This window comes from Lissotriton helveticus, chromosome 5_1 (assembly GCF_964261635.1).
Source record: "Lissotriton helveticus chromosome 5_1, aLisHel1.1, whole genome shotgun sequence".
NCBI lineage: Eukaryota > Metazoa > Chordata > Amphibia > Caudata > Salamandridae > Lissotriton > Lissotriton helveticus.
The window spans coordinates 457,728,624-457,755,233 of NC_136065.1; the positions used below are offsets into that span (position 1 = coordinate 457,728,624).

The 26,610-nt window shown below is 41.8% G+C and overlaps 1 protein-coding gene across 2 annotated transcripts in view; it reads left to right on the forward strand.

Annotated features, from left to right (window-relative positions):
- Nucleotides 1-26,610, forward strand: part of WDFY4 (WDFY family member 4) — a 1,018,342-nt gene that overhangs the window by 474,281 nt on the left and 517,451 nt on the right. For both annotated transcript variants that reach the window (XM_078642707.1, XM_078642708.1), the window contains 2 exons: nucleotides 11,841-12,059; nucleotides 22,686-22,870. In XM_078642707.1, the coding sequence (XP_078498833.1) occupies nucleotides 11,841-12,059; nucleotides 22,686-22,870 (404 nt within the window). The remainder of the gene's footprint in view (nucleotides 1-11,840; nucleotides 12,060-22,685; nucleotides 22,871-26,610) is intronic.

The following is a 26,610-nucleotide window of genomic DNA, read 5'->3' on the forward strand; positions in this document are numbered from 1 at the left end:
TCAGCTGTGAGCACCATAAAAAGGTATTGACACTAAACGAGAATGCTGCCACGTGGCATTTTATACGCCCAAAGAAACAAACAATGACTTGTTCACCACGGAGAGAACAAACCGACTCAATTCCCAATTTGCTTTTTAAATTTTTATCGAGATCATAGGATTCAGCTCCACAAAATTACTGTAATTAACATTGCCATGATCTCCTCAACATTTCTGAGTTTGAGATCACAATTTCTAACTACCTGATGCGGATAAAAGGACCGCGTAACAATTCACCACACTTGGATTGCTGAAAAGTGATGCTTCGTTGAATTAACCCACTCTGCTCTGCACCAGAAAGTCCTTTGGACAACATAAACAAGTCGCTCATTCCAGACTGCATGAAAATCCTGGCCACAGAACTGACAAAGTTATTAATTCTGCAAGGTGTCTTCTGAGAGGCCTGGTAGCATTTAGTGATAACTCCACTACTGCTCCCCCAGTTGTAAATGGAATTCCTCTGTTCACACATGGAACATCCGTTTAGTGGCAGTAAGGTGGTTTCGAGTTTCGAGAAGAATGAAACGATTACTTTGAAGAGAAACAGTAAATTATACTAAAGACAAGTGCAATTCCAGGGCAAGATATCAAGCTGATTTGACCCTTGACTCCTCTAAAGCTATAGGTTTGAGGCTAGCAACAATTTTATTGGCATATATAATGTATGGATAGCAAATGTAGAGACCTTACTTACCTATGCATACTGTCCATCCTGGGGTATAGGCCGTCAACCAGGACTCTCCGACCATCTCTGGCCTGGGCTTTTCTTTCAATCTGACTCAAGGTGTGACCCATCTCCTTGCAGTCGGTCTCAAGGCCTCTGTGCCAAGTGTTTCTTGGCCCTCCTCTATTCCTTTTCAGTGGAGGGTTCCAGGTCAGAGCTTGTCTGGTGATGTTTAATGCAGGCTTGAATCGGGTTGAACCTATCGAGCCACCAGTGTATTTTCATGATTTCTTCATGAGCAGGGAGTTAGATAGTCTTGTGCCATACGTCAATGTTGCTGATGGTGTTTGGCCAGTGGTTTGGAGGATTTTCCTCAGACAGGTGTTGATGAAGGTCTGGACTTTGTTGGTCATTATTGTCCTCCAAGTTTCTGCTCCAAATAAAAGGATCAATTTTAAGTTGGTGTTAAAAAGTGTAAACTTGCTTTGCAGTGTTAGGTCCTTGGAGCACCACCTCTTCTTTAGCTGAATGAAAGCCTCCCTTGCTTTGCCAGTTCTTGCCTTGACGTCAGCGTCTGTTTTATATGATTGATCTTTAAAGACAGCAAGACAATACCAACTCTATTCTCTAACTATCTAAGAATTGAGAAATTGGACTTTCCTTCATTAGGTCTGGGGTTAGCCAAGACCTTTAGATTTTACTGAACGTTTTCACATAATATAGTTACTTACAAAGGCATTCTGCCAGCTCTCTACATCTATAGGTCTCTTGGTTGGTTATTCACACTGTAATTCCACATACACTACATCATTCAGCATGGAGCAATGGGTCAGCCCAGTTCACTCATTGGCTGACTGCACTGAGTGACGGAATTCTGCTCTTTCACAAAAAGCACAGTCACACAAAAAGAAGTCCTCTTTGGGAACAGTGACTACTATGACAATAAATTATTTTTGCTTTTAGACTTTTTTTTTATAATGGCAGTGGCCCCCAATAATAACGTTTTTTTCATATACCTTGCCAAAAGAAGCACTGGCAAAGCCAAAAGGTTGGACCGATTGGCAATGCCAACACTTAATTCTTTACAGCGATTAGGTTGTATGCCACTTTTCAAACAGTTGTGGAAAGAAAATAGCAATTGTTGGAGTTCTTTTGAACAATACCAAGTACTGGCAGTCTGAATGCTATTAGCAGTGTCATCTTTTAAAAAATGTTTTAGGTTTATCTGTTGCCCTCCAGTTGGGGTCTGACACACTCCAGCCTTTACAGCTATGTTGCATGGGAGCACAAGTGTGTTTTTCTCATGTTCTCTTTTATTAAGCTGCCAGTGTTTGTAATATCGGAAAATGGCACTACAGGTAATCCCCATTGTAGAGTGTGTTTTAAAGACACTAACAATGTAGAATATGTGCTTGCCTTGTGTAACCTGTACTTTCACTTCTACTCAGAATTATGTTTAAAGCAAACGTAGAAGCAATTTATCATCTGGTGAACTTGGAAAGGAAAAAATGTTGGTAAAAAGTATCTTTTTAAATCTTTTAAGCTGTTTGATGAATTTGAAACAGGTGTATACATTGTATTTTATTATATTTTATGGTTTATAATTAAAACCAAATAAATAGCATCTTCCTTCAGCTATTTTTCCGTTCTGTAGCTTCCAAGGCAATTCCTTGAAAGGAACAAGGCAGGTTTCTTCTTTAGCTACACACATCTCACAATGTCGTGCTTTGAGAAAGCTCTCATCTGTTACCACCAAAAGCAATAAGTGAGCTGTGCCAAAAGTTCTGCTTATTACATTTGACAAGATTCTAGTATTATCCTCACTGCTGTGTGGGCCTGTTTTGTCACTGGGGTCCGGAATATCAGTCCCCTGTAACAAATGCTGCAGTGGTGCTTCTTGCGAGCATCCCCCCACCCGGCTCCCAGGACCGGTCGAGCAGTAATCTGCCAGGGTTGCTGTTCCCAGTCCGGCCCTGCCCATCATAGATAATGCCCTAAATCACAGACTGCTCTAAATCTCCCTGACCGCTATCACTTCCAGTGATCTGAAACACCACAAGTGCCACTATGGTGTCAGCACTCCAAGTCAAGTTAAGTCAAGTCATAAAATTTATATAGCGCACTACATACCCAGAGGGTCTCAAGGCGCTTAGGGAGGGGAGGAGGATTACTTGTCAAATATCCACGTTTTAAGTTGCTTTCTGAATGCTAGGTGGTTATGGGTAAGGCGAAGGTGAGTGGGAAGTGAGTTCCATGTTTTAGCTGCCAGGTATGAGAAGGATCTACCTCCCATGGTGGTCTTGTTGATACGGGGTACAGTGGCGAGGGCTTGGCTGGAAGATCGTAGTTGGCGGGAGGGGGTGTAGAAGGACAGTCGTGAGTTGAGGCATTCTGGTCCGATTTCGTAGAGTGCTTTGTGTGCGTGGGTTAGAAGTCGGAAAGTGATCCTCTTATTGACGGGTAGCCAGTGGAGGTTTTTCAGGTGACCAGAGATGTGTTCGTTACGCGGGATGTCTAATATGATCCTGGCTGAGGCGTTTTGGATTCGTTGGAGTTTTTTCTGGAGTTTAGCGGTAATACCTGCGTAGAGGGTGTTTCCGTAGTCCAATCGGCTCGTGACCAGAGCATGGGTGACTGTTTTTCTGGTTTCGGTGGGGATCCAGCTAAATGTTTTTTTGAGCATGCGAAGAATGTTGAAGCAGGATGAGGAGACGGCGTTGACTTGTCTGTTCATTGAAAGTGAAGAATCCAGGATAACACCTAGGTTCCGTGCGTGGTCTGTCGGGATGGGTGCTTTTCCAAGGGCTTCCGGCCACCAAGAGTCGTCCCATGCAGAGGGGGAAGTGCCTAAGATGAGGACTTCTGTTTTATCTGAGTTCAGTTTCAGACGGCTGTGTTTCATCCATTCGGCAACTTCTTTCATTCCTTCGTGTAGGTTAGTTTTGGCGGTGCTGGGGTCATTGGTGAGTGAAAGGATCAGTTGAGTGTCATCCGCGTAGGAGATGATGTTGAGGTTGTGTTGGCGGGCGATGGCCACGAGGGGGCTCATGTATACGTTGAAGAGGGTGGGACTGAGTGAAGATCCTTGTGGTACGCCGCAGATGACTTCAGTGGCCTCGGACTTAAATGGTGGAAGTCGGACTCTCTGGGTTCTTCCGGTGAGGAACGAGGTGATCCATTCAAGTGCTTTTCCTTGTATTCCGATGTTTCTGAGGCGTTGTAAAAGGGTGCTGTGGCAGACTGTGTCGAAGGCTGCAGAAAGGTCGAGGAGGATGAGGGCGACTGTGTCTCCATTGTCCAGTAGAGTTCGAATGTCGTCTGTTGCTGCGATGAGGGCGGTCTCAGTGCTGTGTTTTGCTCGGAAGCCAGACTGTGAGGAGTCGAGGGATTTGTTGGCTTCGAGGAAAGCGGCGAGCTGGTTGTTGACAGCTTTCTCGATGACTTTGGCCGGGAAAGGAAGGAGCGAGATGGGGCGGTAATTTTTGAGTTCGGTGGGGTCCGCTGTGGGTTTTTTCAGAAGGGCGCTGAGTTCAGCGTGTTTCCAGCTTTCCGGGAAGGTGGCGGAATTGAAGGAGCAGTTGATGACGTCTCGGAGGTGCGGTGCTATGACGGAGTCGGCTTTGTTGAAGATGTGGTGGGGGCATGGGTCTGTGGGGGATCCTGAGTGGATGGAGTTCATCAGGCGGATGGTGTCCTCAGTGGAGATTGGGTTCCAGTCGTTAAGGGTGTTCAAGGGGGGTGAATGTTCAGCATATGGTTGGGTGGGTTGGTCGCCGGGTTGGTTGTCGAAGCTGTTGTGGATGTCTGCAATTTTGTTGTGGAAGAATGAGGCTAGGGAGTCGCAGAGAGCTTGAGAGGGGGTGATGTCGTTGGAGTTGGCCGAGGGATTGGTAAATTCCTTGACGATGTTGAAAAGTTCCTTGCTGTTGTGGGCGTTGTAGTCTAGTCGATCCTTGAACGCTGTTTTCTTGGCCTTTCGGATTAGTTGGTGGTGTGAGCGGGTGGCGTTTTTGAAGGCGTCCTTGGTGCTGGTGGTTGGGTCTTTTTTCCAGGCCTTTTCAAGGCTCCTGGGATCCAAATCTGGCTTCTTACTTCACCAGATACCCATGGGTTCAATCTTCTGTCACTTGTGTGGTACATGAGTATGTGTGGCCTATTTTAATTAAGCGTGTGTTTTGCAATCCCTGCAGGGCACATATTTATGCTAGTTGGTGACCACCAAGCAGGCCGAATTATGAAAGTGAACTACATAAGGCACACATTTAAATTAGGTTGATATTTTTCATGCACTCTAATACCCTAGAACGAGAAACAAAAATACAGGCAACCCAATATACATGGAAACTTGGATATTGTAAGAACATTAATTTGGAAACTACAGTGGTCTTTTCTGGGATATTTTTTAAAGAAAACCTTAATTATTCAGGTAAACATGGATTGTAACCAAGAGAAAAAAATGAGTTTGTAACTACAATCATTATTATTATTATTATTATTAATCGGGTTTTATAAAGCGCAAACAACCCGGAGGCCTCGTAGCGCTATGTACCGTCATACTAGTAAGGAAGAAGGAGAATTAGATGAACAGATAGGTTTTCAGGTCCTTCCGAAATTTTAAAAGGTTAGATTCAGTGCAAAGAAGAATGGGCAGAGAGTCCCATTCCCTAGCAGCATTCCAGGAAAAGGAACGTCCACCCCATCTAGTGCGTCGGATCTTATTGACAGTAGCTAGAAAGGCGGTGCTTGAACGCAGAGATCTGTGAGGGAGGTAGGGTTCTGCTAAAGAGCAGATCATAGTGGGGGCGGTCTTCCGCATGGCTTTGTGCATGATACACAGGGATTTAAACAACACTCTGGCTTTTATAGGAAGCCAGTGCAGTTTCCTCAGGGCCATGGTACCTGATTGCCGTTTGTTGAGGCCTAATAGGAGGCGGGCTGCAGCATTTTGTGTCACCTGCAACTTCCTTATTGTGGAGGTAGGAGCCCCTAGGTATAGGGAGTTCCCGTAGTCCAAGCGGGACAGAATAATGGCTTGCACCATTATTCTGCGAGCTTCGAAAGGAAGAAGTGGTAACACCTTTCTCAGCATACGCATGAGCCCAAAGCATATGGCGGACAGAGTAGTAGCTTGCTGCAGGAAGTTAAGGTTAGTGTCCAGCCAAATGCCTAGGCTCTTTATATGGGACTTAGGTTGTGGCGGGGGCCCCATACACAAGGGCCAGTCCGTGAGAGGGCTGGGAATGGCTGAGTTGCCTAGCATCAAGAGCTCCGTTTTCTCGCCATTTAATTTTAAATGCGAGTTAGCCATCCACTGAGCAACCGCTACTAGACAGTTGCTTAAGTTTGAAGAAGAGGAGGAGTCCGCCTGATTCATAGATACGACTAATTGCGTATCATCGGCGTACGTCACTATGTCCAGGCCGAACGAGTGCACTATATCGGCTAAAGGCTGCATATAAATATTAAAAAGTGTCGGGCTCAAAGCAGAGCCCTGGGGCACACCTTGATCCAAGGGCCAGCATTTTGAATGGGTGGTGCCCTCGACAACCTTAAAAGAGCGATTCTCCAGAAAAGACTGGAGCCAGTCATGAATAAGGCAGACATCACATAAAGCAATTGATGAATATATATTAAAGCCAATAATAAGAAAAATAACTCAACAGTTAAAAACAGACCACTTTAGGGTACCACAGACGTGAAAATGGGGCAGCGCAGTGCTCAGGTGATAAACACGTAAAAAGTGAACACTGTAGATTTAGACAGGAGGCTCCTGATGTCTTCTGCCAAATTTGATGTTATTTTATCTTTCTCCCTCTGACCATTGCCATCACTCCAATACAAGACAATGAGGAGATTAAAGTCCTCTGATTCATTTTTTTCTCTAAACCGCATTCTTCGCTGTTCCTAAATGTTTGAATCTATGTTGAATTCGGATCTGTGCTTGTGTGCAAGGATGCATGCATGAGTATATGAAGTTCAATGTGGGACAATGTTGGACCTTGATATATCATGTGTCACAAGGAAAACTGTGGGCCTTTAAGAAAGGTAAGCAGCACCACCTGCTGAAGGGCGTGCAGCCAGGTTCCTAGACCGCCACGTGACTTGCTCTCACTCAAACCCTAAAAATCAAACGTCTCTCCACTTTTTGAACAGATGTTATTTCAGAGTCCTCTGAATCAGTCTGAACTAAACTAACTTCTCTATCCATGTTACCTTAAGTTGTAGCGACCTTAGCAGCCTCTGCATCTGGCCACATGGTGCTACGGAGACCATAAAAAGTCCACAGGGGCAGGAGAGGGCTTTAGGCAAAGCGGCTTCTCCATGCATGCAGTGTTCCATTGCTACCGCTGGGGTCATGCAGCCACTGATCCTTTGTGTGAGGCATCTGCATGCACTGAGCTGGGGAGGCTGCTGCTGACACTCCTTCGCATAGTCACTAATGCATAAATGGCTTGTACTCAATGGACACTGAGTCCACACAATACGCAGCAAATCTCCAACTCTCGACCTTCAAGTCTGTGAAACTGCTTTTTTGCTGAAACCATGGTGTGGAATAGTGGAAGCCTTCTAGATCTGTGGACTAGCCTCAAAATTTGGACTTGGGACGGTTGCCTCTGGTTCACTAAGGGGCCTGGTTACAAGGTCAGTGGCAACATTTTCAAAAGGTACCCTCACGACTGATTAGAGCTTGTAAGATCTCTCTTTCGCGGTATACATGTGTGTACAGCAGATGTATCCAACCAGTGGATCAGGAGCTCCCAGTAGCATCCCGACACCTTCTGAGTAGCTCGATCACAAGCTTCCAGTAGCTCCCAGACTTGATTTTTGAATAAGCACAGGGTCACATTTTACTTTTAATGTTAAGGGATGGCTATGTTTACTTTTCAGTTTTATCATCAGGCTGCAGATTGCAGAGCCTGATCATGAGCAATAGTGGAGTCAGATTTATGGGTCAGGCTGGGTCACAGAGGTGTAGAACTGAAGTATTTAACTCTTAAATAAAAGCCCTTGTTGACTCAATGTTGGACGATGAGAACAACATGATTTTTCTGAATGCTTTTAAATGGGAGAAAATTAAAATGAAAAGCTACCTTAATGATTAACTCTTCATTTGATTTTTTCTCCATTTCAAAGTGTTGCATAATCATTTACCGGCCTCAGGCCTTTTGCTCCCAGTGGCTAGTAAACACGGTGTCATATTTAAAAGTGAAACATAGTCATTTTTTTTAAATGGGAGGAATTTGAAGTGAAGAAATCTTTTTCAATGAAACATTAAGTGTTAATGTCTTTCTCCACTTTCCTTTAAGCCAAACACCTCTTCATATTTTATGATGCATGTTTATTCCCTTAACATTCCTCCCATTTAAACAATTTTTTTTCTGTTATAAATATGGCACCATGCCTACAGGCCACTGGGAGCAAGATGCTTGGTGTTTGTAAATGTGACACTTGAAAAATACAGCCATTATTTTAAGTTGGAGAAATTTAAAATGCAGAAAAATTTTCCATACTGTGAGCTTTTTTGCAGAACTTTTTTATGCACTTTAAATTTCTCCCATTTATCTTATACATGTAACGGGGCCACATATGGCAAAAGGGATGTCCTGAGCCACAAGTTCATATGCCACAGTCTCTCAGTCACCCATACACATATATACCCTTAATACGCACACTTATGCATATATCCTCAAAAAACACACTCTCACTGAAACACATAGCAATCCTGTCATATCGCTAGTCAACGTGTTTTATTCAAACCATAGCATCTGGCTTTATGGACATTAGGCTTAAAGCCTAATAAGCAGCGTGTGGGAGCATCTGTAGCTTGCAATGATTTTTACTGATGAGAAGTAGCTCTTACTACAGAAAAGGTTGGAGACCTTCTGTGCATTGGTTATAATATGAGCCTCACTGCATTTGGTTATTTGCAGCATTTTATGAACTAGCTCGATGACTTTATATATCTTATGAAAAATATTCTTTATCATAGAATAGAGTAGATAGTAATTGAACCATAGAACAGGTGGATTGCAATCCTCGGTGCATTTGCAGAATGTTTCTGTGGTTCAATATTTCCTGCCAGGTGGCAGCAGAGGGAAAGGCGAGTCCTTTGCTGGCCTGACCCCATCAGCCGTGCCTTTAAGAACATCACTTAGTCCTTACGCTCAAACCAGATGCATTAGCAAAAATAAGTGATTTCATAAAAAAGAAGAAAAAGCCATTAAAACTTTACAAGCCCTTTGGACATCTCAATACATTTTTAATGATGGCTGAGATTACAAACTTTAGACCTGTTTTAATTCTGAGTTAATGCTCGATGCAGAACTCTATCACTTGTGCATAATTTTCTGCCTGTACAATTTCCTGTCTGAAGGGCGCATGTGGCCTGCTACTTCCTGCTGTTTCCTCTTCTTGCATCACTTCCTGTTTAGTGCCACACTGAATCTCTCTTTTCTGGCATTTATGTCCCTGAAATTAGACTTCTTGTTTTCAAGCCAGGATTTTCATTTACTTATTGTCATTCTTTGTCTCAATATCTGTATCTGTCAGATTGGGCATGACACTTCCCTTCGTTCTGTAATAGTGGTTTGCTATTTCCTGCTTTATCTTTGCCTGTGTCATTGTCACTTTTGGTCTGGCACTTCCTGTCTTAATAACACATCGGGGCTTTGCTTATTAACAGCACATCTGCTTGAATCTCTTTTTTATTTACTGTCACCTGGGGGGCTTTTACTTCCCCCCTCTTTGTGTGTCATTGAGGCTGTGATGCCATGTCATTGTCACTTTTTGTTCACGTCTTTCCTTAATATCACTTTGGGTTTGATAGTTATGGGTTTTATGGCAGATTACATCTCTCACTTTCTTTATTTGCTTAAGAAGTTTCTGTCTTTCTTGTCATCAAGCCACGTTCAATTTCCCACTTTGTGCCGCTGCATCTGACCATACGATTTACTGCCACTCAAACTTTTACTCCTGCCTTCTTGACACACGGGTCTATCGCTTCCTGTCATTGTCAATTTCTGTCGCATTCAGTAGATTTGCTTGTATTTCACACTACGGTATCTGTTGTTGTATTCTCCACCCAAATAAATACGGCTGTGGGAACAATACTATTTATTACTCTAAGAAATGTTGGCATGGATATGAAAAAATGTGATATGTATAAACAGCTGCATAACTATCAATGACACAGCAAGTGCAGTGCACCAGGACGAAGAGACCCGTTGAGACATCTAAATCTGATTATTACAACGTTTTACTTTTAACATACAACAAGTGGGGAGGTGGGTCAATTTTCCTTGCATGCAGTAGAGTCCATAACACCCTCCTTACACCACTGTTATTAACACAGTTGAATCGAGCAAGCCTTACAGAGGGTAAGGACTGTCCCTAGGCACTCTTAAATGCACAAAAGTGCGTGGTTAAATGTATACTGGTACTCCAGAGGTGATTAGAATGATAGTAGTCTTTAATCAGTTCGAGTTTTAGTTTTCAGCAAAAAGTTCACATTTCAATCATATTACGTCATATGATGGTACATTTTTGAACGTGAGTTTCAATCACATATCCAATGATCATAAAGAAAGTATACTCCAAAGGTATAATAATCCCGATGCATTTCGTGCAAGGTTGCACTTCTTCAGGGGGAATCGACCATAAGAGCAAGAATTAAACCGGCAGGTTCCTAACGGTAAAGTCCGGTCCGTATAGACGGCAACCCGGAAGTCTTCCGGGTTGCCGTCTATACGGACCGGACTTGCTCTTATGGCCGATTCTCCCTGAAGAAGTGCAACCTTGCACGAAATGCATCGGGGATTATTATACCTTTGGAGTATACTTTCTTTATGATAATTGGATATGTGATTGAAACTCACGTTCAAAAATGTACCATCATATGACGTAATATGATTGAAATTTGAACTTTTTGCTGAAAACTAAAAATTTAACTGATTAAAGACTACTATCATTCTAATCACCTCTGGAGTACCAGAATACATTTAACCACGCACTTTTGTGCATTTAAGAGTGCCTAGGGACAGTCCTTACCCTCTGTAAGGCTTGCTCGATTCTACTATTTAATAGCACCTTTCTGAACCAGGAGGTGAACTCCCTAAGCACCTAAAAATATTGCATCTGTTCACCCTTGCAATTTACATTCAGTTACCTTGGAGTGCAGCGGTTTCAATTCAATTATTAACACAGTTGAACCTTGCTAGAAATGCCTTCCTTCAACTACTTTTCGTAGAAAAAAACACCCAGGCCACCTTATAATGAATAATAGAGTCAGAGAAATGAGCTACCTGAAGCAGACGAGGCTCATGGTGCAATTAATGTTGCTAAGTACATAATGACCACAGAAACAGTGAAATTTAGGAATTACTAGGACTCGCCCATCTCTGTCCTGGACTACATGATCCTTCCTGAAGCAATATAGATGACTGCTGTTCACCAGTCAGTGGAACAGGGTCATCGTGTGCCTATACCTGAGCTACGGTGGGTCAGGTCATGACTTGGGAATTAGTAGAAACCGCCGAACAAAGGGACACACAGATCCCATGTTGACATGGGTTTGGTACTATGCCTTAGACAGGCTCACTCTTCTACATTTACAAGATGATTTTGAGTGTCAACCTACTTCCAAAATGTTGCGCTATTGCCATTAATGCACGTGTTCACTACCACAGATTTACAGAGCTGGAATTAATTAGTAATGGAGGGCAGACCCTTGAGGAATGTAGTGGTCTTGGTTGGATTGGAGGATGCTGAATTGGTAACATCACCTCAGGCTAGCCTTTGGTGTGTCTGCGAACGTACAGTATTAGTTTGTCTTGTAATTACTTTTATTGCAACATTGGGGGCAATATATCAAGTTGTTGTCTTCCATTTTGAATTTCTGAATTTTACTTGAACAAAACTGCACAATGGGGACAAGAAGCATGTCTCTCCAGCATATCTGCTCCTGAAATGGTAGGTGCCTGAATAAATGTATGGGGGAGTCCCTCTGTCTCATCACAGTGATGGAAATGAGAAGCCTGTAAAATTAACAGTATGTGTATGAAATGATCCTAAAACATCAGAGTCTTCCCATTCTCTCACTCACTCACCCTTTCCTTCTCTTTCTTTTTTGCGATTGCAGGAACACGCAGCTTTCCTCCTCCACTAGGGCTAAGTTTCTCTTCCTGGTTCCTGGTCAACAGGTTTAGTGAGGCATCTGAGGCTCATCCCATCCGGTTCTTGACCATGGTCCGTCACATGTCTAGGGCAGAGCAGCAGTTTGTCTGTCTCTCCATTAACATTACTCCTTCGGACCATTCTTTGGTCATTTCCACAGAGGAGGAGGAGTTCCAGCTCCTAGGTAAGTTTCCTAGATTATATCTACTACCTTTTTGGGCCATACATTGGAAAAGAAAGGAATTAATGTTTGTAAATAATATCAATAGATCCTGTTTCCTAGATACAAATAGGGTGCACACCATGCCATTTATACATTTAGATACATTTTAATAGATATTATTTGTTGAAGTATATCCTGTCTTTATCTAAAGAGTAAAATGTTGTATAATACTTATTTGACTGACATAAGGCAGGAGTCAACAAATACATCAATATTACCATTAATTAGTTCATCTATCATTTTATCTATTTTTTAAGTAATTCTTAAATTCATTAATACAATCTGCTTAGCAGTTCATCAGTCTTTTACCACTGGGTTAATCCATGCTTCAATCTTATAGCCATTCTATCCTCAAACTGACCATTTATCAGTCAATCACAACATGAGTCAACATGACCATCAATCAATCAATCAGTCAGTCACACCATCAATCCCTTTTGCTGTTCAACTTTCTGTTATGGTAATTGCCACCCAACCAATTAATTAATCTATCTGACTGCCCATTAATTCATGAATCCGTGAATTTTTCAGTCATCATCAGTTCATAAATTGACAGAATGGATACCAACAGTCAAATGGGCGCTCTACAACATACTATCAGGGTATATTTATAGAATATATCACATATGGTGCATCAAGAGGGTGGATGTGTATCCAACATCCACAAGTCCCGCAGGTGCAGAAACAAACTAAACTAATACCCTCCGAGCACACCAATCATCATCAGTACATAGATGTTACGCACACCAGTCGACCAATTAATTCAACTGTTTATCACTCTATTAATATACACATCATTTCATGTTCAATCAAACAGTTAATCCAATAAGGGACCAAACCAACTACCAATCTAACAGGTCATCTGTCACACATTCAATTATTCTATTTTATCAATTATTACACAAATCCTGCAATAAAACCTCTCAACAACCCTATCACAAACAAAAATACTTTTCTCAACCCAACTATAGATCAGACCTTCATTTTATCAATATATCTAATGCATATCAATCCAGCCATTCATCCATCCATCTAGCTATCCTTCATTCCAAATCAACCATCCACAATTTCCTCCGTCAAAATAACCATTGGGCCCACTTTTGGATAACCAGCAATATAACCATAATTTAATCTACTGCTCTATCAAATATTTAACTACCAACTCACGCATCATTATTTCCAACCATGACACTATGTACCCAAGTATTGGCGTTATCAGGGCCATTTATATACCAAAGAGGATGAAAAGGTCTAGAACGTGTGGTAACACAAGGAAACTACAAAAGAAGTGGATAATAGAGTGGCAGTTGGCCGAGATATTCCCATCAAACCACCCTAACTTGGCGGAGTTTCATCATATGGGATATTTGTAGGAGCACCCGACTCTACCGCCCAAGCCATCAACTGATGGTGCGGGAGTGGATGAAGATCTTACACTCGTGCCAAACTTACACTCATAGAGTGGTGATGAAAGTGTATGTGCAGTGCTGTGGTGAGAAAATGTTAAAATTAGCGACTCAGACAAGAACACATTTAATAAAGAGAGTCCGAGTGTTAAAGTTAAAAAAACGCCAGGTAGTTGAAGCTAATGACTACACTATGGCGCTGTGCAGGTGGTCAACATGTTTCAGCCCAGTGGACGTGTCGTCAGGCTTTCGTCAGGACCAAAGAATTAGAGCTACTGCCACAAAAAGTGATTTATAACAAAGTGAAAACATAAATAAAATGCAATTAGCTACCATGAACTTGGAGCCCCAATGTCCATATGTAGAAAGTATTTTCCTTTCACAATCCTGAAAATATAAACAAGATTATGTGCATTACAAATATATACCACAAATTCATAGCAAAACAAGTGTATACCACACCAAAAACGGGATCAAGAGATATCCCGTCCAACAGTAGAGTCTACTTACTCATTCACAGAGCACACTTCTTATGTCTGTAAATACTCACCAAGCTTTGCAAGGAAGTGGACCTCACCTCACCCGGCAACCGCTCGGGAATATGAGGCCCCGCTCTAAAAGTGCATAAGAAAGCAAAATATCCATAAGAATTATAAGCTTTCTACCACTAGTTGCAACAATTGTTATCCACCACCTATAAACTGTGAACTTGCTTAAAAAAGACCATAACACAACTAAAAAGAGGGGAGATGATGAATGTAAGTGATGATGTGCTGTGGCCAAAAAGACTTAGACTTATGCCAGAACAGCTGAAACCACTGAGAAAAATAGATAGATAGAGACTAACAGAGGTAAGCAAAGCGCTACCACATGACAGCAGAAAGCAGCAGCGTGGGCATACAATCTACATCAATGCAGCACACTATCAGCATATACACCTTAGAGTCTCGCTTTACCTGTCCGTCGGTACCTCTCTCAGGCGTCCGAGAGGAAGTGGAGGTACCGACCGGATCAGGAAGCCTGCTTTAAATACTACCGTCAATTGGTAGTTTACTTGTTAATTAGCGCTGATTGTTTACCAAAAGCCGCGTTTTTAATCACAACGCGCCTGCGCGTAGAAAACCCGCTATAGTGGTGCGGGGGAGCATGCGCCGTGATATCAGCCTAAGAGAGCTCGCTATCCATGCGCGCATGCGCTCCTAGAGAGCCCGCTGTCCATGCGCGCATGTGCTTTAAGAAAGGAAGGAGAGGAGAGGAACTAATCATGTGAGCCTGCGCTGTAAGTGTTCAGACGCATGGTGACAAGTCAGTGTAAACACAGCAGCGGAGGCACGTAAATACAGACGCGCTGTGCCCATAATTAATGTAAATACAACTAGAAAATTGGGTAACCGCCATCAACAAATATAATAAATTATATAGATAGACGGAAAAATTACCGGAAAAATCACCGGAAAAATTACAAAAACCTCGATGTATGAGAGGTCAGGAAGAGGATATATACAGGGTGAAAGCTAACCATCCTTCCTGCAACCAGTGAGTGTATGTGCAAATAAACTCATAGAGAGGCATGCTAGAGAAAATTTTAATAACTGTCTCACCACCTGGAACTGGTCAGTGTGTGACAGACTGGATGAATCAGCCAGACTGCAAATGTTCCTATACAAAATACATCACTACTAGAAAGTTCTAGTTGATGGTGGAATGAATGATGTTAAGATCCCTCATCAAATGGAGGTCCACGGAATGGGATCATTCAACCCTTTGCTGTCACTACGGAGCCTGAACACCCACTTCTGCTCCTTCACAAACAGGAATTTGGATTTATCATTAATGTGGGGTGGAATATAAGGATGTTCTAAAATCACCCACTTTAGATCTTCTGCTCTGTGCTTCTTTTCAAGAAAGTGGTTTGTAAGGCCAGTCGATTGCTTGTGGCAGCGAATAGTACTCTTATGCTCACTTATTCGTACTTTCATTTTCCTAGTAGTGTGTCCTATGTACTGTAGTGAACACGGACAAGTGATCAAATATATAACACCTTCTGTGTTACAGTTCGTGTGTTTGCGGAGTATCCAGGGTGTCACTGTGCCTATGTCGACCTGGTCTGTTTTATAGGTCTGTGGACAGGCACTACAAGAACCACACGGAAAATGCCCACGCACTGGCTGGGTGTTCCAGAGTGTGTTGTGATGTTCAACTTTCTTCATGCCTGGTCTAGTATGCACCAAGCTGTCTCTTATACTGCGAGCTCTTTTGAAAGAAAACAATGGTGGAGTAATAGTGGTATCAGCGGTGTTGAGAATAGCCCAATGTTTCTGCACAGTTTTCTGTATTCGGTTTGACAAGACACTGAAGGTGCTCACAAACGTTAGTCTATCCAAAGGTTCTTTGATAGTTTTGGTTTCCAGTAGGGCATCCCTGTTGTTATTAGAGGCCCGCTTCCAAGCTCTACGTACCAGATGGTGTGGATAATGCCTGTCCTCTAAGTTCCTGGATAAAATCCGAGCATGTTTGTCAAATGCTGCTCTTGATGAGCAGTTCCTGCGAACCCTGAGGAACTGTCCCACAGGGAGATTGTCCCGCAAGGCGCGCGGATGATGGCTGTTGTAGGACAGGAGTGAGTTCTTCGCCATCGGTTTTTTGTAGAGCTCACATCCCAGATGGCCATCTTGCGGAAAAATCAGGATGTCCAGAAAGGGCAACTGTTGTTTGCTCCACTCTATGGTGAACCTGAGGTATTGGTTCTGATGGTTCAACCACTCATGGAAAGCCTCCACTTCTAAAACAGTGCCTCGCCACACCACAAGGATGTCATCTATATACCGTTTCCACAGCAACACCTGGTGGAAAAACGGGTTGCTGTGGTTGAGCACGATGTTCTGCTCGAAGAGGTGCATATATAGGTTGGCGAGGCTGGGGGCAAAAATGCTGCCCATGGAGGTACCAGAGGTCTGTAGGTAGATCTGGTCCTCAAATCTGAAGTGGTTTTCCATCATAGCTATCCTCGCACACTCCATGATAAAACTGACAGGAGTGATGCTCTGCAAATCACGTCTCTCAAGGAGAGATCTGATAGCTTCAAGGGTCTCTACCTGTGGGATACAAGTATAAAGAGACTCGACATCAAAGCTGACCAGTAGGTCAGCGTCGATGTCAAACCTCACCTCTGGCAGTAATCTAAGGACATCAGCCGTGTCCTGCAAATAGGTGGGCATCTCTTTTACAAGGGGTCGTAAGAAGAAGTCTACGAAGGTAGACAAGGGCTCCAGAATAGAGCCTATACCAGAGATGATGGGACGGCCCGGGGGAGGCCGTGTCGGTTTATGAATCTTGGGTAGACAGTAGAAAGCAGGCATAACAGGTTTGTCTGTTACTAGATGTCGAGTCTCTTTATACTTATAAAACAGACCAGGTCGACATAGGCACAGTGACACCCTGGATACTCCGCAAACACACGAACTGTAACACAGAAGGTGTTATATATTTGATCACTTGTCCGTGTTCACTACAGTACATAGGACACACTACTAGGAAAATGAAAGTACGAATAAGTGAGCATAAGAGTACTATTCGCTGCCACAAGCAATCGACTGGCCTTACAAACCACTTTCTTGAAAAGAAGCACAGAGCAGAAGATCTAAAGTGGGTGATTTTAGAACATCCTTATATTCCACCCCACATTAATGATAAATCCAAATTCCTGTTTGTGAAGGAGCAGAAGTGGGTGTTCAGGCTCCGTAGTGACAGCAAGGGGGTGAATGATCCCATTCCGTGGACCTCCATTTGATGAGGGATCTTAACATCATTCATTCCACCATCAACTAGAACTTTCTAGTAGTGATGTATTTTGTATAGGAACATTTGCAGTCTGGCTGATTCATCCAGTCTGTCACACACTGACCAGTTCCAGGTGGTGAGACAGTTATTAATATTTTCTCTAGCATGCCTCTCTATGAGTTTATTTGCACATACACTCATTGGTTGCAGGAAGGATGGTTAGCTTTCACCCTGTATATATCCTCTTCCTGACCTCTCATACATCGAGGTTTTTGTAATTTTTCCGGTGATTTTTCCGGTAATTTTTCCGTCTATCTATATAATTTATTATATTTGTTGATGGCGGTTACCCAATTTTCTAGTTGTATTTACATTAATTATGGGCACAGCGCGTCTGTATTTACGTGCCTCCGCTGCTGTGTTTACACTGACTTGTCACCATGCGTCTGAACACTTACAGCGCAGGCTCACATGATTAGTTCCTCTCCTCTCCTTCCTTTCTTAAAGCACATGCGCGCATGGACAGCGGGCTCTCTAGGAGCGCATGCGCGCATGGATAGCGAGCTCTCTTAGGCTGATATCACGGCGCATGCTCCCCCGCACCACTATAGCGGGTTTTCTACGCGCAGGCGCGTTGTGATTAAAAACGCGGCTTTTGGTAAACAATCAGCGCTAATTAACAAGTAAACTACCAATTGACGGTAGTATTTAAAGCAGGCTTCCTGATCCGGTCGGTACCTCCACTTCCTCTCGGACGCCTGAGAGAGGTACCGACGGACAGGTAAAGCGAGACTCTAAGGTGTATATGCTGATAGTGTGCTGCATTGATGTAGATTGTATGCCCACGCTGCTGCTTTCTGCTGTCATGTGGTAGCGCTTTGCTTACCTCTGTTAGTCTCTATCTATCTATTTTTCTCAGTGGTTTCAGCTGTCCTGGCATAAGTCTAAGTCTTTTTGGCCACAGCACATCATCACTTACATTCATCATCTCCCCTCTTTTTAGTTGTGTTATGGTCTTTTTTAAGCAAGTTCACAGTTTATAGGTGGTGGATAACAATTGTTGCAACTAGTGGTAGAAAGCTTATAATTCTTATGGATATTTTGCTTTCTTATGCACTTTTAGAGCGGGGCCTCATATTCCCGAGCAGTTGCCGGGTGAGGTGAGGTCCACTTCCTTGCAAAGCTTGGTGAGTATTTACAGACATAAGAAGTGTGCTCTGTGAATGAGTAAGTAGACTCTACTGTTGGACGGGATATCTCTTGATCCCGTTTTTGGTGTGGTATACACTTGTTTTGCTATGAATTTGTGGTATATATTTGTAATGCACATAATCTTGTTTATATTTTCAGGATTGTGAAAGGAAAATACTTTCTACATATGGACATTGGGGCTCCAAGTTCATGGTAGCTAATTGCATTTTATTTATGTTTTCACTTTGTTATAAATCACTTTTTGTGGCAGTAGCTCTAATTCTTTGGTCCTGACGAAAGCCTGACGACACGTCCACTGGGCTGAAACATGTTGACCACCTGCACAGCGCCATAGTGTAGTCATTAGCTTCAACTACCTGGCGTTTTTTTTAACTTTAACACTCGGACTCTCTTTATTAAATGTGTTCTTGTCTGAGTCGCTAATTTTAACATTTTCTCACCACAGCACTGCACATACACTTTCATCACCACTCTATGAGTGTAAGTTTGGCACGAGTGTAAGATCTTCATCCACTCCCGCACCATCAGTTGATGGCTTGGGCGGTAGAGTCGGGTGCTCCTACAAATATCCCATATGATGAAACTCCGCCAAGTTAGGGTGGTTTGATGGGAATATCTCGGCCAACTGCCACTCTATTATCCACTTCTTTTGTAGTTTCCTTGTGTTACCACACGTTCTAGACCTTTTCATCCTCTTTGGTATATAAGTGACTGTTGTTGGAGATGGGATGTTAGGTCTTTAAATATATCTCCTTTGACCCTTCTCAAATTTTTTTGGTTTTTGGTTATCAGGGCCATACCTTCCCAATGTCCTTTTAACCTACAGTCACACCTTATTCTTTCGATCTCTCCATCTGTTACCAGATCCATCCATACCACCATCCATTCAAAATTAGCCTTTGCTTCATTCCCTCTTTTAACCTAACCATCAAATAATGTACCATTGATTATATCATTCCCTTTCTGACCTATTTCATAAGTCACACTATCAATCTATCTTTCATTCCCTCCATCAATCGAAACCGAGAAGCCACATAGCATTCATTTCATAAATCAAACCATCAATATAGCCTTGTCTATCCATCCACCCATCTGTATTACCACCTGTCCCTTTGCCCCTCTGTTTCACCATTTTTTATTCTATGTCTATCTCCTCTAACCAACTTCCTCGCTGCCCACTGTCTGTTCCAAAAGTTAGCTATATAATCCATCTAACATTCCCACTATTTCAGCACAACATTCACTCCATCAAACATCAATTCATCATTGTGCAATTAGGCCTATCATTATATTGCGCTCCAGTCCTTCCATCATTCCTTCATAAGCTAATATATCAAATAACCTTTCATCCCCTCCATCAACCTGACCATTATTCAAACAATATATCCTCTTTCACTAAAACAGCGTTTTCACTCATTATGATTCACTTTAATACAATAAACAATCCATTTACAGTTTCCTGTTTTAGACCAAACGTAAATCCAACAGTCACGTCACTGCATTCTCTCCACCAACCAAAGAATTATTTTATTCTTTAGACTCTCCCTCAATCTAACCAGTACTCTTCCCACAATCCCTCATTATAGCCGCTAGACTAAACACAAATCCATCCATCACTTCGGCCATTAATACAAACTACAATCTATCTTCCATTCTCTCTATTTCCAACCCTCAATGCTATTTACAAATGTCTTCATCAGTCCAATTGTCAAACAAACTATTGTCCATTCCCCTGGCACAGTGATCAGTTCCCTTATCACTGCATCCACCTAGCCAATCATAAATCCATCTAGCATTTCCGCCAAAGGTCCAACCACCTAGTCATGCAGAATTTCCTCCAACATTTTAGCTACCATTTCCTCACCATTCCAATCACTTATTTGTCCAACATTCAGTCAATCAGTCTATAAACCATTCATTCCATCAGATTAACCACTGGACCACCAATGAAATAATACATCAGTTCTGTCATCTTCTTAATCATTACTCCCTAAATTATCCCAACCATCAATTTTTTCATCAATCCTCTCATCATGTCAAATACACACATATTATTACTTTCTCATTCAGGCATCAATCCATCTACCTGCTTTATGTTATTTAAATCATTAACCATTTAATTTTCTAAACAAACTCACATTTTCAACAATCCATAAACCTGTTCATCTGTTCAACAATCAGTCCACAAATTAATAATACCATTAGACTACCATTACTGTGGCAATTGGTTAAATATTTTAATTCATTCACTCACGAGTCACGACTCATTATTTATGCCATCAAAATCCATTTAGCTCCTCGTTTACCAAATTTGTGCCATGAGCACTTTATTTCAGGAGACATCAATAACCAGTCGAAAATCAATCTATTCAATCAGTGAGTCTATCCATCCAGTTATTTAACTGTAGACCACATACCCATTTCATTTAAAGCCACTAATTATCTGTTGTAGGGAGTATTTGCTTAGTGAAGGACAGATTTTACATTATATGATGCACGTATTGCATCCTCTTCATCAAGTTTTAATGGTCTGTCCATAGCGATACTTTCAAACCAGAGAAAAGTAACTAGATGTGTGTTCAAACATTTGTAACCGTCCATTATGTAATGTGGTCTGTTTCTATGCAGTCTATGCAGCTTTCTAGCACAATCCTACCGACCATATCAGGGTCTGAAGCGCAAATCAAACTGTGTCTTTTGTTGACCGCAATGTTTAGCCAGAATTATGTTCCGGAACTGATGGTTTTTGACATGAGGACTCTTAGAGAACAAGCACGGGACATCACAATCTATGGTCACAGAATACTTTTTTTGAGTTAAGAATGTTCTCAGTAGGTGAAGGGTTACACATATATTGTGCCTCGCTGAACAAGATATCAAGGTCCTGCTGTGATAGAATATTAACCCATTGAGTTGTCCGAGTTCAGGCAAAATGTGAACCTCAAGAATTGCACTATATTTTGAGGTATAAGCTTAAAAACCTAAAGGAACAGATAAAAGACAACAAAGTTTTGAAATATTTAGCTTGAAATCTCATACAGGCTAGGTAATGTGCATTAATTTTGAAAATGTAATCTTTCAGATTTTGCACATTCTTTACTGAGATAGTCCCTTTGGTTGAGGAAGCTAATGCTATCACCTACACGTGTGCCCTACTGTTTTTCTTAATGCTAATGCTAGTTGTCACTCCAAAACCCTAACCCTTACACAAAATAAGTTTCGTAGTAAGGATGATACGGGCACTAATTACGCAAGAAAGGATATTGGGACAGAGATGGTTTTGCAGCAAAAACAGCCCCCAATTGAAGTGATATGGGCCCCTCACTCCCTTGTGCATTGGTGCTACTGCACTTACTGCGCTAATGATAGCTATATTCCCGCACTAATGAGGAATTCCACCTTCTAACCCAGACAGTAACAGTAACCTCACTAAATACTTGTTGCTGTGAATTGCGCTAACCCTAAGATTAACCCCTTTACTTACGCCAGTCCATACCCTTACACTAAATCTAATCCAAACCGCCACCTTCACTCTCACCCTACCCCTAAACCTATCACTAACTTTCACTACTCCTAACCCCACTCTGAAGACTATCCCTCAAGCTATCCCTTACCTTTACTCTATCCCTAGTCTTCAAATTTCCGCTACCAAACCCAAACATTTTTCATGCACTGACAGTTAATCCTACACTTACTCTCATACTTACTTCTCAACTTTTTTAAAAATGTTTCAGTCTTTATTTTAACATTGTTTCAAAGCCCTTATATTTGATTTCAGAATTTTTGTTGTTTTAAGTGTTATTATTGAACTTTCGGCCTAATGCCAACCATATAGCTTATGGGATGTCTCTGCTATCATGGGCTTAAATCTCTACATGCTTTGTGAAGTGAGGTATAGCTCAGCTACGTATGAAATCTGTGCAATGATTGTTTCAGAGAGCTGGCTATTGACAGCCCGATTCACGAAGAGCCTCTACAGTCGTGACTGAAGCTCCACACTCATGGTAGAATATCTGCAATGAGAAACTGTAGTGTGGCGATTCCACCAGAAGGGCAGAGCCTCCGCCACGACTGCAGAGGCTCTTTGTGAATCGGACCCTAAGTCTATTGCCTGCACGTCATGAATGGACTGGGAGCCTCGTCTTGTGCTGTTTGTGGTTTACCTGAGCTCATCTATCTTTCATTGTAGACATGATGGAACTGGAAACCCTGGATATGAACCTACCTCCTGCACCCAGCAAGGCTCAGTTCAATGTCTCCAGGTTGCTGGCGGTCGGCCAGTGGCAGCACCTAGCAGTGGTGCTGACCAAGGACGTGAAGAGGACCTGCACTGTGTCAGCTTACATTGACGGAGAATTTGTGGGTTCATCAAAGGTTTGTTGTCCATTTCCTACCATGAGTGAGAAAGTTAGATGTAAATGTATGGGCATTTATAAAGCGCAACCGTTACTCCAAGGAGTGTCCTGGCGCTAGTGCAGAAGTGGACCGGTCGAGGGGAGCATGGGATCAGTAGTTGGAAAAGAGACATGTTTTTAACTTTTTTCAGAACATAGGGGTGGCTTTAATGCGTCTTAATTCCAGGGGGAGTTTGTTCCATGGAGACGGACCCAGGAAGGAAAAGGATCTGCCCCAGGTTCTTGCTTTGCCGATCTCAGGGATTTTGGCCAAACAGAAATTTGCTGAGCGTAGACTTCTGAGGGGAGTGTGAAACCTGATTCTGGCTCTTAAGTACCCTGGGCCCGTCCCATGCAATGCTTTGTGGATAAGCAGTAGGATCTTAAAGGTGATCCTCTTCCCAACAGGAAGCCAGTGTAGGTCTCTAAGAGGTAGAGGCACATGAGTTCTCAGAGGAAGGCAAAATATCATATGAGCGGCTGTGTTCTGGACCATCTGCAGCTTATTAATTAGAAGATCAGGCAGGCCAAAATACAGTGAATTACCATAATCCATTATTCATGTAATCAGAGCTTGGACCACCTGTTGTCTAGCCACTAAGGACAGGAAGTGAAGGAACTTTCTCGGCATACATAAAATGCCAAAACAGGTTGCCACCACTGCATTGACTTGTAAGTAAAACGAAAGTTGGCCATCAAACTTGATATCTACATTTTTGACAGATTTGTTGTGGGTTAGTGGTGGCAGGGCATCCTTTGGCCTGAAGGACTGCCAAGGTTCTTCCACACTCAGGCCAAAGAAGAGGGGCTCAGTTTTCTCGGCATTACATTTCAGTTGATGGAAGGAGAGCCATTGGAAAACTTTAGTAAGACAATTTCTTATTTTCTCACCGGAAATGTAAATTTTTTCCCCATGAAAGGAGCAGTTTGGTGTCATCAGCATACAAAACTATATTAGCACCCAAAGCCTCTGCCAAGCCGGCCTCGGGTGCCAGATGCACATTAAACCGTATAAATCTTTAGTCTACGCGTCAACGGGTCACCAACACCTCTGAGGTCTGCTATACTTTGATTATTACAATGTACATAGTCACAGTATATGACCTCAAAGGAGCCAGAAAAGTAACAGTGTTTCCTCTATTCTGGGTGTTTCTGAATACAAGCTGCTGACGTTACATATAAATGGCAAAAACAACCAATAACACTTTTTTCTAAATACAAATCTTTAAATAGTCAGAAATAGCAACGTATTATAAATATCTACTATGTTATAATCAAACAACTTACAACTCCGTAATATGTTTTGTTGTCGCAAAAGAAGAATTTGATGCTAGAAAACGGAACCTCGATCACAGAATGGAAATGCGTAAATAACTTGCTAAAACAAAACTAATCGATCAACGGGTGTGGTTTATATACTTTTAGGTTATTGAGTAGTCTATGGAAGGAACATGCGGCTCCGTCCATTTAGATGTCACATTTTACAGTTGACATGTGCACACGTTCTCACTGTTTAACTTGTGCACGTTTTGGGAAAAGTTGCAAAATGTGAAGCGGTAAATGTTTTATTTCGATCCTCACACGTATAAGCAGCATAATATGAACAAACGTTGGAGAGCTTCAAAACTGTTACCCGGGAAACTGTGTTATTTCCTTTCTCAGACTAAAAACATCTATTAATTGTCGTAATTCTAAATAGAAGACATATAAAAAATATCGTTCAGAATAGAAGAAAAAAATACTTGCTAATATTTCTTATCACTATGGTTTAAAATTAAAAAAATGCTGGCATTTGTAAAGCGTACAGCTACGTCCAGAGAGGTGTCCCGGCACTCTGGGGCGTCGGGAAGATTAAGCAAGGTATTGCCCACAGTGACATATTGGGGGGCTAACATGCCACCGGAGCCGGGAATCAAACTGTGAATGCTGTTGTCCGAAGTCAGGTATCATAGCTGCTGTGTCACACTTTTTCCACACTTATTTGTTAATTAGTGATAATTAAGTTTTAATCATCATTAAATTATAACTTTTAACAGACTACTGTTACAGTTAGTTTTTCACTACAAAAAGTATGCACGTCTTTTTAAAATTTACTTATAAACAATATAGGTTTCAGGGACATTGTAGTTAGAAATTAGCATTTATAAAACCTTTGAAATATACTGAAAAAAACATAGGTTTCAGGCACGTTATAGTTAGAAATAAGCATTTAAAAAACCTTCAAAATTCACTGAAAAAAACATAGGTTTCAGGCACGTTATAGTTAGAAATGAGCATTTAAATAACCTTAGAAATTCACTGAAAAAACTATACGTTTCAGGGACATTATAGTTAGTTGGACATTTCTTTCGTATGAAACCAAAGAAATTCCCCCGTTATAGTTAGTTCAGCTAACTATAACTCGCACACCTGCAATGCACTGCTGATAACGTCACATATTACATCAATCATGACATGGTCAGTGACATCACTAATGACATCACTTGTGACATTTCAAATGACATCACTGATGACATCATCTAGTGACTGTGTTTTTCTTTAAAGTTTAAATAATTAACTAACTAAAGGAATGTTGGATGGTAATTTGAAGGATTACAAGTAAACAGCATGGAAAAATATATGTATTTGTGTGAAGCAAAGAACTTGAATAATGTTTTTTTTTACCATTTGTTTAAGGACAGTTACGCAAGTGCATATACAGTAAGCATCTTGACACTTACCGGGTTAAGGGTATTAAAGTTGTGGTACATGCATCACTTCCTCTGCAATTACAACGGTCTTGCAATTACAATGTGTCTGGTTGATATATCAGTTATAATACATATTACAAATCACATATTGACATGAATAGTCTCACCCATAAACAACTGAGAACATGCCCTTGGTCACTATCAAAGTAAACATTACTGTATATTAGACGTGCTGCATGGTCTCATGGCTTAACCAACTATATTAACATAAACAGAATAATAAAGAAACTCTGAACTAGAATAATGTTAGTGGAGGTTATTGCATTCTTTAGCAACCTATTTCTTCACACTTGAAACTCCAGTTCAGGCTATAATCTGCCCCAGTCTATATATTTACAGTCAAACTTTAGGGCTTGAGCAAACAAAATGCACAATGGCGTCTCGTGCAGGCATACAGTTGGGTGCGATGAATTATTAACTATCATAATTGAACAAGAAATCAGCGGGCAAACGTAATCAAAGGCTAATGGATTTCAACACAGAAGAATGTACAAACAAACACACCCCCCGGAAGCATATTAGAAATCAAGGCACCCATACACACAACACCAAATATGGCAGTAATATGTCGACATATGGTCTGAATATGACTATAAAAACAAACTATAATGGACAAAGCAGTGCCTCGGGGACAGGCAAACACAGACCATTGAAAGAGTCTATGCAAGAGCAATGCCTGACTAGTGCAGCCCAGTGGCACAGGTGACAACTGTAGGCAATGACATCCCTCTCTCTTGTCCCACGGAGCATCAGCATGTACACATGTCAACCAATACACTAACAGGACTTTAAACGGATATAGTATTGAAACACGCTATCACAAATTAAACATTATCGCAGTTGTGTGTCATATTCGTCACATGCATCTGTAAGTGGAGATCTTGACAGTGCTTAATTTGTATTAAAAAAAAAGTGCCAGGGCCCTCGTCAGGAGGCTACTGCAGCTTGCACCACACATTGCCCCTGGCAG